Genomic DNA, 17,920 nt, shown 5'->3' with positions numbered 1-17,920 from the left:
CTGTAAAAATCACATTCTCAACATACACATCTTATCCTGAACTTCTAAAATATTCACATCCATTATCAATCACTTGATCAAATGCACATCTCATTTATACTGCTGCAGGATGCTATGAATTCCAAAGTTGATGTTTCTGTCTCCTAGAAAACAATCTGACTAGAGGGAAAAAGATGCTAATTGTTACCAATAATAAAGCTGAGTGCAAATAATTCAGGAAATCTACAATTACTCAGATTTAATTTAATCTCTTTCCAGAGATGACCTGAGTGGATTTCTGACTAGGAACTGAAGAGTCAGAACTCCTTCCTTTAGTGTCTGCAAATGCTTTTTGTTTCCATAAGGAATATACCTTTATGATCTTTCTCAAGTTCTGACAGTCAAGTAAATCAAAAAATGCCCACTATTTGTATCAGCAATTATTCCAAATCTACTTATTATCTCAGTATTATCAATTACAATGTGGACTTTTAGGAATTATTAATCAAAGGGTACTTTGCAGTCTGACGCATCAAGGACAATGCCCAACAGAAACATCACCAATAAAACTAAAAGAAAAAACCAAAATACTTAAGTGATCTTAGTCTATTTTAGATTAAAAGGTAAGTAGAAAATATAAGCATATTTTAAAAACCAGTATTTAAGGGTAGGGGATTAAGAGGTACAAACTACTAAGCATAAAAAAAATGTTATAAGAATATATGGTACAGCAAAGGAAATATAGTCAATATTTTATAATAACTTTAAATGAAGTATAATCTATAAAAATACTGAATCATTATGTTGTATACCTGAAACTAATATAATATTGTAAATCACCTATACTTCAATATATGAATAAATAAATAAATAAATACCAGTATTTCAATGCTTACTTTCAGTAGATCCTTGGAGAAATCACCACCCTCATCTACCCCTTGGAGGTTTGCAATGAACTCTTGGCAGGTCATCTTCTTTCCAATATTCTGGAATAGAGGCAAATAATACATCATGATGGCATATGTGGAATTAAGATTATTTCTTGAAAATGTGATAAAGCAAAGCAAGACTGATTTGGTTTTTCAAAACCAAACACACACCCCCCAATATATGCATATATATACATACAAGTTTATATGCATATGAAAAAACAGATGGCTTATTATGCTTTTAAAACTGTCATTAAATATGAATAGCAAAATTACGTTAAAGCTTTATTTTAGCCTAAGATAAAATCTGAAAAATCTATGCTACTTTTATAAAAATAATATATAATGTAGTTTTTAAAGGAAAAACATGAATAAAATGACATTTCTGAACTGAACTCTGATAGCTATTTATTTGCTTCTTTATTTGTATTTCCTACCTATTGCCAAGAACAATGAAGGACCTGAGATTTTAGCCTACTACTTCAAGCTAACAAGTTAGTCTATCACAACCTGCTGAATGCAGTCAGAAGCAGGACCACAGGAATTTATCACAACAGAAGTGGACAGAATCCCAGTGTTTTCTTGCTCCAGTTCCCTGAGTCCCAATTTTCACAGAGCAACTTAAGTGGGGCCAGCTGACACCTGCACACACAGCAGAAACCCTGAGATTTGGGAACATGAATCCCTGCAGTGGGGCAGTAACCATACCTATCCCTTTGCTCTAAAGTGAGAAACCAGCTCTTATCTTCCAAGGTCATATGCAAATCTAACCATTGCTCTGGGAATCACTACGTCTTCCAATACTGCTCACTATAGGAATTACACTGAAAAAACAAACCAGATCAAAGGCAACCAAACTTCAGTTCACAAAATATAAGAAAAGCAAGAGACCCATGGAGGACTGTCTACAAACACATTTCCAATCTGACTTAAGGATAATAAGTTTAACCAAAGAAAACCTCATTAATAAACAAAAATTTAAAAATCTGAACTGTAAAAAGAGAAAAGATACAAGTGTGCTGACTGAGAAAACTAATAAAATTGCTAGGACAGAGAATTGCCTCCAATGCCAGCTCCAATCAACTAGTATAAGTTGCCAGTTGTAAAGTATTCTGAGGTTGAATATGGGCACCAACAGAAACCCATCATGCGTGCAGGAGAGGGATGTATTGATAGAACACAAGTGCACAGGCAGGGAGTTTCTGGTAAATGTGGTCAAGTGGGGTGGTCAAGTTCACCTGAACACAAAGTTCACCAACATAGTAACATCCCTGCACACAATACACGTATGAATAAAAGGCATGCTCTGCAAGCCTATTTTATGCATAAAAGAATAAGAATAGGGTAGAACAGTACTCTTCAAGTTGGTGGAGAATATTTCTGGAGACAAAGACTTTAAAAGGAATGCAAAACCATAGATAGTTTTAAGGGAGTATTTATACAGAACTTAAAAAATACAAATCTGCCTGAGAACAGATTCACCTGTGTGTCTTAAAAGTAATCGCTTCCCAGAGAGTCCTTCAAGATGGTGGAGGAGTTAAGACATGGAGATCACCTTCCTCCCCACAAATACATCAGAAATACATCTACGTGTGGAACAACTCCTACAGAACGCCTACTGAATGCTGGAAGAAGACCTCAGACTTCCCAAAAGGCAAGAAAATTACCACGTACCTGGGAAGGGCAAAAGAAAAAAGAAAAAACAGAGACAAAAGAATAGGGATGGGACCTGCCCCTCTGGGAGGAAGCTGTGAAGGAGGAAATGTTTCCACACACTAGGAAGCCCCTTCGCAGGTGGAGACAGGGGTTGGGTGGGGAGGGGGAAGCTTCAGAGCCACGGAGGAGAGCGCAGCCACAGGGGTGCAGAGGGCAAAGCGGAGAGATTCCCGCACAGAGGATCGGTGCCGACCGGCACTCACCAGCGCTAGAGGCTTCTCTGCTCACCCACCAGCCAGGACAGATGGGGGCTGGGAGCTGAGGCTCAGGCTTCAGAGTCAGACCCCAGGGAGAGGACTGGGGCTGGCTGCGTGAACACAGCCTGAAGGGGGCTACTGCACCACAGCTAGTGGGGAGGGAGTCCAGGAAAAATTCTGGATCTGCCTAAGAGGCAAGAGATCATTGTTTTGGGGTGCGCGAGGAAAGGGGATTCAGAGCACCCCCTAAACGAACTCCAGAGACGGGCATGAGCCGCGGCTATCAGCGCAGACACTAGAGACAGGCAAGAAACGCTAAGGCTGCTGCTGCAGCCACCAAGAAGCCTGTGTGCAAGCACAAGTCACTATCCACACCTCCCCTCCTGGGAGCCTGTACAGCCCGCCACTGCCATGATCCCGTGATGCAGGGACAACTTCCCCAGGAGAACACACAGCGTGCCTGAGGCTGGTGCAACGTCACGCTGGCCTCTGCCGCCACAGGCTCACCCCACATTCCATACCTCTCCCTCCCGCTGGCCTAAGTGAGTCAGAGCCCCCAAATCAGCTGCTCCTTTAACCCTGCCCTGTCTAAGCAAATAAGAGATGCCCTCAGGCAACCTACACAAAGAGGCAGGGCTAAATCCAAAGCTGAACCCCAGGAGCTGTGCGAACAAAGAAGAGGAAGGGAAATCTCTCCCAGCAGCCTCAGGAGCAGAGGATTCAATCTCCATAGTCAACTTGATATACCCTGCATCTGTGGAATACCTGAATAAACAACGAATCATCCCAAATTAAGGGGGGTGGACTTTGGGAGCAACTGTAGACTTGGGGTTTGCTTTCTACATCTAATTTGTTTCTGGTTTGTTTACCTTTGTTTAGTATTTAGACTTTATTATCATTGGTACATTTGTTTATTCATTTAGTTACTCTCTTGCTTTTTTATATATATAGATATATTTTTTTTCCTTTTTCTCTTTTTCTGAGTGTGTATGTGTATGCTTTTTTGTGTGATTTTTGTCTATATAACATTGCTTTTACCATTTGTCCTATGGATCTGTCGGTCAGTTTTTTTTATTATGCTTTTTTTTGTTTTTCTTAGTATAGCTTTTAGAGCTTGTTATCATTGGTGGATTTGTTTTTTGGTTTGGTTGCTCTTTCTTTTTTATTATTTTTAATTTTTTAATAATTTTTTAATTTTAATAACTATTTTTTTCCTTCCTTCCTTCCTTCCTTCTTTCCTTCCTTCCTTCCTTCCTTCTTTCCTTCTTTCCTTCTCTTTCTCTCTCTCTCTCTCTCTCTCTCTCTCTTCTTCTGAGCCGTGCAGCTGACAGGGTCTTGGTGCTCCAGGCACGTGTCAGGCCTGTGCCTCTGAAGTGGGAGAGCTGACTTCGCTAAGACCCAGCTGCACTCAACGACCAACAAGCTACAGTGCTGGACACCCTTTGCCAAAAACCTAACAAGATGGAACACAACCCCACCCATTAGCAGAGAGGCTGCCTAAAATCATAGTAAGGTCACAGACACCCCAAAACACACCGCTGGATGCAGTCCTGCCTACCAGAAGGACAAGATCCAACCTCATCCACCAGAAAACAGGCACCAGTGCCCTCCACCAGGAAGGCTACACAACCCACTGAACCAACCTTAGCCACTGGGAGCAGACACCAAAAACAACGGGAACTATGAACCTGTAGCCTGCGAAAAGGAGACGCCAAACGCAGTAAGGTAAGCAAAATAGGAAGAGAAACACACAGCAGATGATAGAGCAAGGTTAAAAACCCACTAGACCAAACAAATGAAGAGAAAACAGGCAGTCTACCTGAAAAAGAATTCAGAATGATAGTAAAGATGATCCAAAATCTTGGAAATACAATGGAGGAAATACAAGAAAAGTTTAACAAGGACCTAGAAGAACTAAACAGCAAACAAACAATGATGAACAACACAATAAATGAAATTAAAAATTCTCTAGAAGGAATCAATAGCAGAATAACTGAGGTAGGAAAATGGATAAGTGACCTGGAAGATAAAATAGTGGAAATAACTACCACAGAGCATAATAAAGAAAAAAGAATGAAAAGAATTGAGTACAGGCTCAGAGACCTCTGGGACAATATTAAATGCACCAACATTCGAATTATAGGGGTCCCAGAAAAAGAAGACAAAAAGAAAGGGACTGAGAAAATACTGGGAGAGATTATAGTTGAAAATTTCCCTAATATGGAAAAGGAAATACTCAATCAAGTCCAGGAAGTACAGAGAGTCCCATACAGGATAAATCTAAGGAGAAACAACCCAAGACAGATATTAATCAAACTATCAAAAATTAAATACAAAGAAAAAATATTAAAAGTAGCAAGGGAAAAATAACAAATAACATACAAGGGAATCCCCATAAGGTTAACAGCTGATCTTTCAGCATAAACTCTGCAAGCCAGAAGGGAGTGGCAGGACATATTTAAAGCAATGAAAGGGGAAAATGTACAACCAAGATTACTCTACCCAGCAAGATTCGACAGAGAAATTAAAACATTTACAGACAAGCAAAAGCTAAGAGAATTCAGCACAACCAAACCAGCTTTACAACAAATGCTATAGGGACTTCTCTAGGCAGGAAACACAAGAGAATGAAAAAACCTGCAATAACAACCCCCCCCAAATTAAGAAAATGGTAATAGGAACATACACACTGATAACTCCCTTAAATGTAAATGGATTAAATTCTCCAACCAAAAGACATAGACTGGCGGAATGGATATAAAAACAAGACCCATATATATGCTGTCTACAAGAGACCCACTTCACTCCTAAGGAAACATACAGACTGAAAGTGAGGGGATGGAAAAAGATATTCCATGCAAATGGAAATCAAAAGAAAGTTGGAGTACCAATTCCCATATCAGACAAAATAGACTTTAAAAAAAAGACTATTACAGGACACAAAAAAGGACACTACATAATGATCAAGGATCAATCCAAGAAGATATAACAATTGTAAATATTTATGCACCCAACATAGGAGCACCTTAATACATAAGGGGAAATTGACAGTAACACAACCATAGTAGGGGACTTTAACACTCCACTTTCACCAAAGGACAGGTCATACAAAATGAAAATAAATAAGGAAACACAAGTTTTAAATGATAGATTAAACAAGATGGACTTAATTGATATTTATAGGACATTCCATCCAAAAACAACAGAATACACTTTCTTTTCAAGTGTTCATGGAACATTCTCCAGGATAGATCATAACCTGGGTCACAAATCAAGTCTTGGTAAATTTAAGAAAATTCAAATCTTATCAAGTATCTTTTCTGATTGAATGCTATGTGACTAGATATTAATTACAGGAAAAAATCTGTAAAAAATACAAACACATGGAGGCTAAACAATACACTACTAAATAACCAAGAGAGCACAGAAGAAATCAAAGAGGAAATCAAAAAATATCTAGAAACAAATGACAATGAAAACACGATGACCCAAAAACTATGGGATACAGCAAAAGCAGTTCTAAGAGGGAAGTTTACAGCAATACAATCCTACCTCAGGAAACAACAATCATCTCAAATGAACAACCTAACCTTAACATCTAAAGCAATTAGAGAAAAAAAAAACCCCAACGTTAGCAGAAGGAAAGAACTCATAAAGGTCAGATCAGAAATAAATGAAAAAGAAATGAAGGAAACAATAGCAAAGAACAATGAAACAAAAAGCTGGTTCTTTGAGAAGATAAACAAAATTGATAAACCATTAGCCAGACTCATCAAGAAAAGAAGGGAGAAGACTCAAATCAGTAGAATTAGACATAAAAAGGAGAAGTAACAACTGACACTGTAGAAATACAAAGGATCATGAGAGATTACAAGCAACTATAAGCCAGTAAAATAGATAACCTGGATGAAATGGACAAATTCTTAGAAGGGCACAACCTTCCGGAACTGAACCAGGAAGAAATAGAAAATGTGAACAGACCAATCACAAGCACTGAAATTGAGACTGTGATTAAAAATCTTCCAAAAAACAAAAGCCCAGGACCAGATGGCTTCACAGGCAAATTCTATCAAACATTTAGAGGAGAGCTAACACCTATCCTTCTCAAACTCTTTCAAAATATAGCAGAGGGAGGAACACTCCCAAACTTATCCTATGGGGCCACCATCACCCTGATACCAAAACTAGACAAAGATGTCACAAAGAAAGAAAACTAAAGGTCAGTATCACTGATGAACATAGATGCAAAAATTCTCAACAAAATACTTGCAAACAGAATCCAACTGCACATTAAAAAGATCATACACCATGATCAAGTGGAGTTTATCCCAGGAATGCAAGGATTATTCAGTATACGCAAATCAATCAATGTGATAAACCATATTAACAAATTGAAGAATAAAAACCATATGATCATCTCAAAAGATGCAGAAAAAGCTTTCAACAAAATTCAACACCCATTTATGATAAAAACTCTCCAGAAAGTAGGCATAGAGGGAAGTTATCTCAACATAATAAAGGCCATATATGACAAGCCCACAGCCAACATCGTTCTCAATAGTGAAAAACTGAAATCATTTCCTCTAAGATCAGGAACAAGACAAGGCTGGCCACTCTCACCACTATTATTCAATATAGTTTTGGAAATTTTAGCCATAGCAATCAGAGAAGAAAAAGAATTAAAAGGAATCCAAATCTGAAAAGAGGAAACAAAGCTGTCATTGTTTGCAGATGACATAACACTATACATAGAGAATCCTAAAGATGCCACCAGAAAACTACTAGAGCTAATCAAAGAATTTGGTAAAGTAGCAGGATACAAAATTAATGCACAGAAATGCCTTGCATTCTAATACACTAACGATGAAAAATCTGAATGAGAAATTAAGGAAACACTCCCATTTACCACTGCAACAAAGAGTACAGAATACCTAGAAATAAACCTACATAAAAAGCCAAAAGACCTGTATGAACAAAACTATAAGATACTGATGAAAGAAATTAAAGATGATACAAACAGATGGAGAGATATATCATGTTCTTGGATTGGAAGAATCAACATTGTGAAAATGACTATATTACCCAAAGCAATCTACAGATTCAATGCAATCCCTATCAAACTACCAATGGCATTTTTTACAGAACAAGAACAAAAACTTTCACAGTTTATATGAAAACACAAAAGACCCTGAATAGCCAAAGCAATCTTGAGAAAGACAAACAGAGCTGGAGGAATCAGGCTCCCAGACTTCAGACCACACTACAAAGCTACAGTAATCAACACAGTATAGTACTGGCACAAAAACAGAGACATAGATCAATGGAACAGGATAGAAAGCCCAGAGATAATCCCACGTACATATGCTCACCTTATTTTTGATAAAGGAGGCAAGAATATACAATGGAGAAAAGACAGCCTCTTCAATAAGTGCTGCTGGGAAAATGGACAGTTACATGTAAAAGAATGAAATTAGAATACTCCCTAACACCATACACAGAAATAAACTCGAAGTGGATTAGGAGCTAAATGTAAGGCCAGAAGCTATAAAACTCTTAGAGGAAAACATAGGCAGAAGCCTCTATGACATAAATCACAGCAAGATCCTTTTTGACCCACCTCCTAGGGAAATGGAAATAAAAACAAAAATAAACAAATGGGACCTAATGAAAGTCAAAGCTTTTGTACAGCAAATGAAAACATAAACAAGACAAAAAGACAACCCTCAGAATGGGAGAAAATTTTTGCAAATGAAGCAACTGACAAAGGATTACTCTCCAAAATTTACAAGCAGCTCATGCAGCTCAATACCAGAAAAACAAACAACCCAATCCAAAAATGGGCAGAAGACCTAAATAGACATTTCTCCAAAGAAGACATACAGATTGCCAACAAACACATGAAAGGATGCTCAACATCACTAATCATTAGAAAAATGCAAATCAAAACTATGATGAGGTATCACCTTATACCAGTTAGAATGGCCATCATCAAAATATCTAGAAACAATAAATGCTGGAGATGGTGTGGAGAAAAGGTAACCCTCTTGCACTGTTGGTGGGAATGTAAACTGATACAACCACTGTGGAGAACATTATGGAGGTTCCTTTAAAAACTAAAAATAGAACTACCATATGACCCAGCAATCCCACTACTGGGCATATACCCTGAGAAAACCATAATTCAAAAAAGGCATGTACCATAATGTTCATTGAGCACTATTTACAATAGCCAGGATATGGAAGCAATGTAAGTGTCCATCGACAGACGAATGGATAAAGAAAATGTGGCACATATATACAATGGAATACTACTCAGCCATAAAAAGAAATGAAATTGAGTAATTTGTAGTGAGGTGGATGAACTTAGAGTCTGTCATACAGAGTGAAGTAAGTCAGAAAGAGAAAAACAAATGCCATATGCTAACAAATATATATGGAATCTAAAATACAAAAACAAAAAAAAGGTTCTCTAGAACCTAGGGGCAGGACAGGAACAAAAATGCAGATGTAGAGAATGGACTTGAGGACATGGGGAGGGGGAAGGGTAAGCTGGGACGAAGCGAGAGAGTGGCATGGACATATATACACTACCAAATGTAAAATAGATAGCTAGTGGGAAGCAGCCGCATAGCACAGGGCGATCAGCTTGGTGCTTTCCGAGCACCTAGAGGGGTGGGATAGGGAAGGTGGGAGGGAGACGCAAAGGGGAGGAGATATGGGGTATCTTTGTTATAAAGCAGAAACTAATACACCATTGTAAAGCAATTAAACTCCAAAAAAGATGTTAAAAAAAAAAAAAGTAATCACTTCCCACTTCTCCTTTCACAACTGCCCTTCTGCCTTACAACATGGAACAATCTGTCCAACATGTGCTAGCTAATTAATTATAGCGAACGTGCTAAATAACTTTTGTTAAAAACTTTGCCTCTTCCATCAGCAAAGAGGGCATATAGTCACACTTACATGAAAGACTGGATGAATGTTTTAACAATGATAACTAGCTTTGCCAATTAAATGTATTTGGTAGATAATTCCTATAATTTGAATAAATTGCATCTGCAGTCCTAAGTTTTGATGAAAATTTAAAGCACAGAAAGGAACTTTAATGGAAAATACACTATACTGAAATAGACAACACAATAGAAAATAACATTATATTGAAAAAGAAAATGTCTTGAAAAAGCAATGTCTCAATTTTCCCAATCCTTATCTAGTATATCAGATCAAACAACGTGCCCCAAGGTAAAATGTAACAAGTATAATCAATAGTCATTTTGATATGACTTGCAATGCTTTTTTGGGATATGTTTCAAGGATTTAAGAAAATGAATGAATAATGACCAGGTAAAAAATTATTTTCCACGTCAGGTGATTCCAGTTCTTTGCTTTTAAAAAAATTAAAAGAGGACGTAATTTAATCATCAGTTAAGAACAAAAGTGTTTTTAAATATATAATTTGGTGAATTCAAATACTTGTAACATTATCTGCTTTTAATCAATTTTGCATTGCTAATAATGATAAAAATTTCTTTTAGAATGATTTATATTTAAACACCTGAAGTCTTTTAGTCATAAGAAATTGAAACTTTCATTTCAACTTACATAATTTTTGTTAAAATAAGTATCAAATAAAACAATATCAATAAAAGACTGAAATATAAAAACATAAAAATAAAACTATGGAAAAGTGGGCAAGGAGTAAAAAAGAGGGTTTTTTTAATATGATGGAGTGTCAACTTACTATAACTTTTAAAAAAATACCAGCTTTATTAAAATATAATTCATATAACATTCACCCTTTTGAGCTATATAATTTAATAATTCTTCGTATACTGATAAAGTTGTATGACCATCACCACTACCTAAATTCAGAACATGTTCTTCACCCCAAAAAGCTGCCTCATATCCATTAGTAGTCACTCCCCAAATCTCTCTTCCCATCACCACTACCCATCTCCTGGCAACCACTGACAAACTTTTTATTTACTAAACCCTATGGAGTTGCCTATGCAGAACATTTCACATAAATGGAATCATACAAAATGTGGTCTTTCATGACTGGCTTCTTTCATTTAGCATAACGTTTTCAAGGTTCACCCATACTGTAGCATTAATCAGTATTTAACTTTTTAAATTGCCAAATAATATTCCATTGTATAAATATACTAAATTTTGTTTATCCATTCAGAAGTTGGTAGATACTTGGACTGTTTCCAAATTTTGGTTATTATAATGTAGCTAAAAATATTTGTGCACAAGTTTTTGTGTGGACATGTTTTCATTCCTCTATGTGTATAACTCAGGAGTGGGATTGCTGGGTCATATGGTAACTCTATGTTTAATCATTTGAGAAACTGATGGCACCAGTTTACAGTCCCACTAGAAGTGTATGAGAGTTTCAATCTCTCTACATCCTTACTAACACTTACCTGCTCTTTTTATCTTAGGCAACCTAGTGGGTGTGAACTGGTATCTTCTGGTTCTGATTTGCATTTCCCTAATGACTAATGATGTTCAGCATCCATTCATGCACTTATTGGCCATTTGTATATATTCTTTGGAGAAATGCATATTTATATCCTTTGCCCTTTTCTTATTACTTGTGTTTTATTGTTGAGTTGTAAGTGTCCTTTGTATATTCTGGATACAAGCTCATTATCATATACACACTTCACAAATACTGTCTCTTATTATGAGAGTTGTCTTTTCACTTGATGGTGTTCTTTGAAGCAGAGAAAATTTTTAACTAGATGATATTCAATTTATCTATTTTTTCTTTTGTTGCTTGTGCTTTTGGTGTCAAATGTCAAATGCAACATGGAGCCCAGCTGCTCCATGGCATGTGGGATCTTCCCAGACTGGGGCACGAACCCGTGTCTCCTGCATTGGCAGGTGGACTCTCAACCACTGCGCCACCAGGGAAGCCCTTGCGTTAATTTTTGTACAAGGTAGGAAAGACAAATCCAACCTCATTCTTTTGCATGTGCTATACGGTTGTCCCAGCACCATATGTATTCTTTCTCCACTGAATGGCCTTGGCATCCTTGTCAAAAATTAGAAGACTGTAAATATAAGGGTTTACTTCTGAACTCATAATTCTATTGCACTGATCTAGATGTTTGGTTTGATGCCAGTATAATACTCTCTTGATTCTTGTACATTTGTAGTAAGTTATTTACACCTCTGCATTCTTTTTGATATGGTTAAGAAAACCACATGAACAATTAAGCACCTTAATGATTTTTACATGCAGAGTTCAGTAGGGTTATGTATATTCACACTGCTGTGAAACAGATTTCCAGAACTCCTTCATCTGGCAAATCTTAAACTCTATACTCATTTAAAAAACAACTCACCAAGCTTCCCTGGTGGCGCAGTGATTGAGAGTCCGCCTGCCAATGCAGGGGACACGGGTTCATGCCCCGGTCCGGGAAGATCCCACATGCCGTGGAGCAGCTGGGCCCGTGAGCCATGGCCGCTGAGCCTGCGCGTCCGGAGCCTGTGCTCCGCAACGGGAGAGGCTACGACAGTGAGAGGCCCGCGTACCACAAAAAATTAAAAAATTTAAAAAATAACTCACCTTTTCTCTCTCCCCCAGGCTTCTGGTAACCATCATTCTACTTTCTGTTCTAATGAATCTGAATATTTAGGTAACTCATGAAAGTGAAATCATAGTGTTCTCAAAGTTTATCCATGTTGTAGCATACATCATAAGTTCTTCCTTTTTTAAGGCTGAATATTTCACTGTACGTATACATTTTTGTTCAAAAATTCATCCACTGGTAGACATTTGGGGGTTCCACTTCTGCACTATTGTAAGTGCTGCTATGCACATGGGTGTGCAAACATCTCCTTGAGATCCTGTTTTCAGATCGTTTGGATATATAACCAGAAATAGGATAGAGGCATCATGTGGTATTTCTAATTTTTTAAGGAACCACCATATTATTTTCCATAGGGTTGCACCATGTTACAATCCCACCAACAGTGTATAAGGGTTCCAATTTCTCCACATACTTGCCTTTTTTTTTTTTTTTTATAGTAGCCATCCTAATGGGTGTGAGGTAGTTTTGACTGGCATTTCTCTGATGATTAGTGAAAGTTGAGCATCTTTTCATATGCTTCTTGGTTATATGTATAGTATCTTCAGGTAAATGTCTAATTCAAAGCCTTTGCCCTGTTTTTAATTGGGTTATTTGATTTTTTGTTGTTGTTGTAGAGTTGCAGGAGTTCATTACATATTCTGGATATTAATTCCTCATCAGATATATGACTTGCAAATATTTTATCCCATTCTGTAGGTTGTCATTTCACTTTGTTGATTGTGTACTTTGGTGTACAAAAGCTTGTAAGTTTGATGTAACCCCATTTGTCTATTTTAAATTTTGCTACCTGTGCATTGAGTGTCAGATCCAAGAAATCATTGCCAAGTCCAATGTCATGAAGCTTTTTCTCTCTGTTTTCTTCTAGGAGTTTTGTAATTTTAGGTCTTGTATTTAGGTCTTTAATCTCTTTTGAGTTAATGTTTTATATGGTATAAGGGTGCAACTTCATTTTTTTGCTTGTGGATATCCTTTATTCCCAGCACCATTTGTTGAAGAGACTAACCTTTCCCCATTGAGTAGTCTTGGCACCCTTGCTGAAGACTGTTAAAGCATATATGCAAGAGTTTATTTGGGGGCTTTGTATTCTATTCCATTTGTCTATTTTCTGTCTTTATGCCAACATCACACTCTTTAGATTATTGTAGACTTGTAATATGTTTTGAAATCAGGAAGTGTGAGTCCTCCAATTTTGTTGTTTTTCAAATCTGTTTAGGCTATTCACAGTCCCTTGAGATTCCATATGAATTTTAGGATGAATTTTTCTATTTCTGCAAAAAATGTCATTGGGATTTTGATAGGAGTTGTAATTGAATTTCAGTATTAGCTTATCAAATTTCTGGGGGGGGGGGGGAAGAAAAGCCAGCTGGGATTTTGACAATGGCTGTGTTCAACCTGAAGATCACTTTGGAGAGTATGGCACTTTAACATTAAGCCTTCCAATCCATGACCATGAAATTACTTTCCACTTATTTGGCTTCTTTCAACAATGTTATATAGTTTTCAATGTCAATGTATTGATCTTATATTAAGTTTATTCTTAAGTATCTTAGTATTTCTGACTGATATTGTAAATGAAATGAATTTCATTTTCATATTGTTTATTGCTAGTATCAGCAATACAAATGATCTTTGTATATTCAACTTTTATTCTACAGCCTTGCTGAATGTGTTTTTTAGATTCTAATCATTTTTGGATTTTTTTTTTCTTTTTTTGTAGATTCCTTAGGATTTTCTATATAAAAGATCAGGTCTTCTGCAAACAGAGAAAATTTGACCTATTTCTTTCTTATGTTCTTATGTTTTATTTTTTTCCTTGACTAATTACCCTGGATAAAATCTTCAATACGTTACAAAGAAGTGGCAAATGCAGACATTCTTGTCTTGTTTCTGATCTGGAGACAGTTTTCCATCTTTCCCATAAAGTATGATGTTAGCTATGAGTTTTTCATAGAGCTCATTTTCAGGAATTAAAGAAATTCTTTTTTATTCCTGGCTTATTAGATGTTTTCTTTTTAGTTATGAAATGGTGTTGGATTTTGGCAATACTTCTTATGTGTTTACTGAGATAATCATGTGGCTTTTCTCTTTTATTCCATTAATAAGGTGATTAGATTGATTTTCATATGTTGAACCAATCTTGTATGCCCGTAATAAATCTCAAATGGTTATAATGTATAGTCCTTTTTATATATTGCTAGATTAGGTTTCCTTTTTATTTCTTTAAGGATTTCCTGTCTATGTTCACAAGGGCTATTCATAAGGGATATTAGTTTTCTTGTGATAGTTTTGACTGGCTTTGGTATCAGGGTAATACAGTCCTCATAGAATACTTTGAAAAATACTTTGATTTTCTATTTCTTCTTGATTCAGTTTCAACAATATTTATCATTCTAGAAATCTGTCCATTTCACCTGGGTAATCTAATTTGTTAACATACAATTGCTGACACCCTCTTTCATTACTGACTTTAGTAATTTAAATCTTTTTTTTTCCCCATGGTCAGGCTAGCTAGACATTTGTCAATGTTGTTGACCTTTCAAAGAAAAAACTTCTAGTTTCATTAAAATGTTTATTGTTTTTCTATTCTCTATTTGCTTCTTCTCGAAATTATTTCCTTCCTTCTGATTTCTTTGGGTTTAGTTTGCTTTATTTTTGTTTCTTATACTGGAAGGCTACTTTATTGCTTTGAGATCATTCTTCTTTTTAAATATAAGCAATTACAGCAACAAATATGCCACTTAGCAATGCTTGAGCTGCATCTCATACGTTTTATGCTGCATTTAATTTTCATTTGTCTCAGAGTATTGTTTAATTTCCCTTGTGAATTTCATCTTTGGCCCATAGTTATTCAGTATTCAGTATTGTTATTCAGTATTGTTCATTTTCTACAAATTTCACTGTTAATGACATAATTCCGTTCCATTGTACTCAGTGAACATACTCTGTATATTTTCACTCCTTTTCAACTTACTGAGACTTAGTTTTTGTTCTATCTTGGAAAATATCCCATGTGTACTTGAAACGAATACATATTTTGCTGCTGCTGAGCGGAGTGTGCTACAGAGTGTGCTTTGTTGATTTCTGCCTAGTTATTCTAAAGATATTTGTAAGTGGGGTACTGAAGTCTCAAACTATTGTTGTTAAATTGTCTATTTCTCCCTTTAATTCTTCCCCCCCCACCACCAGATTTACTGAGATATAGCCAACATGTAACATTGTGTGAGTTTAAGGTGTTCAAAGTGATGTTTTTCTACACATGTATAGCAAATTGATCACAGTAAGGTTAGTTAACACATCTATCACCTCACATAGTTACCTTTGGTGTGTGTGTGTGATGAGAACTTTTAAAATCTACTCTCTTAGCAACTTACAAGTACACAATACAGTATCGTTAACTGTAGTCACCATACTGCACCATCTCCAGAACACATTCATCTTATAACTGGACGTTTGTAAGCTTTGACCACCTTTACCTATTTCCTCCACCCTGCAGCCCCTGGCAATCACCTATCTACTCTCTGTTTCTATGAGTGCATTTTCTTTCTTTTCTCCCAGCTTTATTGATATAATTGACATATAACATTCTATAAGTTTAAGGTGTCCAACATAATGATTTAACATATGTACATATAGCATATGTACATATAGCAAAATGACTGCCACAGTAAGATTAACACATACAGCTCTCCATATATTTACATGTTTGTGTGTGTGGTGACAACGTTGAAGATCTTGACAACTTCCAAATACGGTGCTGTTAACTGTAGTCATCATGCTGTGCATTATTAGATCCTGAGAACTAATCCATCTTATAAATGAAAGTTTGTACCCTTTGACAAGCTTCACCCATTTCCCCCACACATACCTGATCTTGGCAACCACCAATTTGCTCTGTTTCTATATGTGTGCATTTTCTTTTTAGATTCCACATACAAATGAGATCATACAATATTTGTCTTTCTCTTATTTCACTAGAATAATGCCCTCAAGGTTCATCCACGTTGTCACAAACAGTAGGATTTCCTTCTATTTTATGGCTGAATAATATTTCATTGTGTGCATATCTATCTACTTACCTACCTGCCTATCTATCTCACATTTTCTTTACCCATTCATCCATAGATGGACACTTAAGTTGTTTTCATGCCTTGGTATTGTAAATAACGCTGCAGTGAACAGAGGAGCATGGGTATCTTTTAGAGATGGTGATTTCATTTCCTTTGACTATATACTGAGAACTGGGACTGCTGGATTATATGGTAGTTCTACTTTAATTATGAGAAACCTCCATACTGTTTTCCATATATGGCTTGTATCAAGTTACATTCCCACCAGAAGTACACAAGGGCTCCCTTTTCTCCATATCCTTGTCAGCACTTGTTAACTGCTGTCTTTCTGAGAACAGCCATTCTAACAGGTGTGAAGAGAAAGCTCATTGTGAGGTAATAACTCACTGAGGTTTTGATTTGTGCTTCCCTGATGATTAATAATGATGAGCATCTTTTCATGTACCTGTTGGCCATGTGTATATCTTCCTTGGAAAAATTCAGTTTCTTTGCCCATTTAATCAGATTATTGTTAGTGAGTTGTATGAGCTCTTTATGTATTTTGATCATTAACCACTTAGCAGACAAACAATTTACAAATACTTTCTCGCATTCTGTAAGTTGCTTATTCTTTTTGTTGATGATTTCCTTTGCGGTGCAAAAGGTTTTAAGTTTGATGTTGTCCCATTTATTAATTTTTGTTTTTATTGCTTTTGCTTTTGGTGTCAGAGTCAAAAAACCACTGCCAAGACCAATGTCAAAGAGCTTACTGCCTATGTTTTCTTCTAAGAGTGTTATAGCTTCAGGTCTTACGTTCAAGTCTTTAAATCCATTTCAAGCTAATTTTGTGAGTGATATAAAGGTCCAGTTTCATTCTTTAGCATGTGGTTATCCAGTTTTCCCAACACCATTCAATGAAGAGACTATCTTTACACCACTGAGCATTCTTAGCTACCTTTTCAAATATTAATTGATTATATAGATGTGTGGATTCATTTCTGGGATCTTAATTCTGTACAATTGGTCTATGTGTCTGTTTTTATGCCAGTACCATACTGTTCTGAGTAGTACAGCTTTGCAGTATAATTTGAAATCTGGGAGGTGTGATGCATATGGCTTTGTTGTTCTTTCTCAAGACTGTGTTGGCCATTTGGGGTCTTTTGAGGTTCCATACAAATTTTAGGGTTGTTTGTTCTATTTCTGTAAAAAAAAATAAATGCCATTAAAATTTTGATGGGGACTGCACTGAATCTATAGATGGCTGTGCATAGTATGGATATTTTAACAATATTAATTCTTCCAACCATGAACATGGGACATCTTTCCACTCATTTGTGTCTTCAATTTCTTTCTTCAATGTCTTTTAGTTTTAAGTATATAGATCTTTCATCTCTTTGGCTAAATTTATGCATAAGTATTTTATTGTTTTTGATGCCATTGTGACCGGG

General features: G+C 36.4%; 1 protein-coding gene across 9 annotated transcripts in view; it reads right to left on the bottom strand.

Annotated features, from left to right (window-relative positions):
• Positions 1–17,920, bottom strand: part of PSD3 (pleckstrin and Sec7 domain containing 3) — a gene marked incomplete at both ends in the record, with an annotated part of 558,422 nt that overhangs the window by 262,998 nt on the left and 277,504 nt on the right. For 7 of the 9 annotated variants that reach the window (XM_082680187.1, XM_082680189.1, XM_082680194.1 and 4 more), the window contains one exon: positions 876–965. The exons of 1 other annotated variant lie outside the window; for it this stretch is intronic. In XM_082680187.1, the coding sequence (XP_082536313.1) occupies positions 876–965 (90 nt within the window). Of the gene's footprint in view, positions 1–825; positions 966–17,920 lie in introns of all 9 variants that reach the window. One more of the 9 variants, XM_082680193.1, reaches the window with a different exon arrangement.

This window comes from Grampus griseus (genome assembly GCF_964374135.1).
Source record: "Grampus griseus genome assembly, chromosome: 21".
NCBI classification, from domain to species: Eukaryota; Metazoa; Chordata; class Mammalia; order Artiodactyla; family Delphinidae; genus Grampus; species Grampus griseus.
The sequence above is the reverse complement of the archived record's forward strand: the minus strand, read 5'-3'. Positions and strand labels throughout refer to the sequence as shown.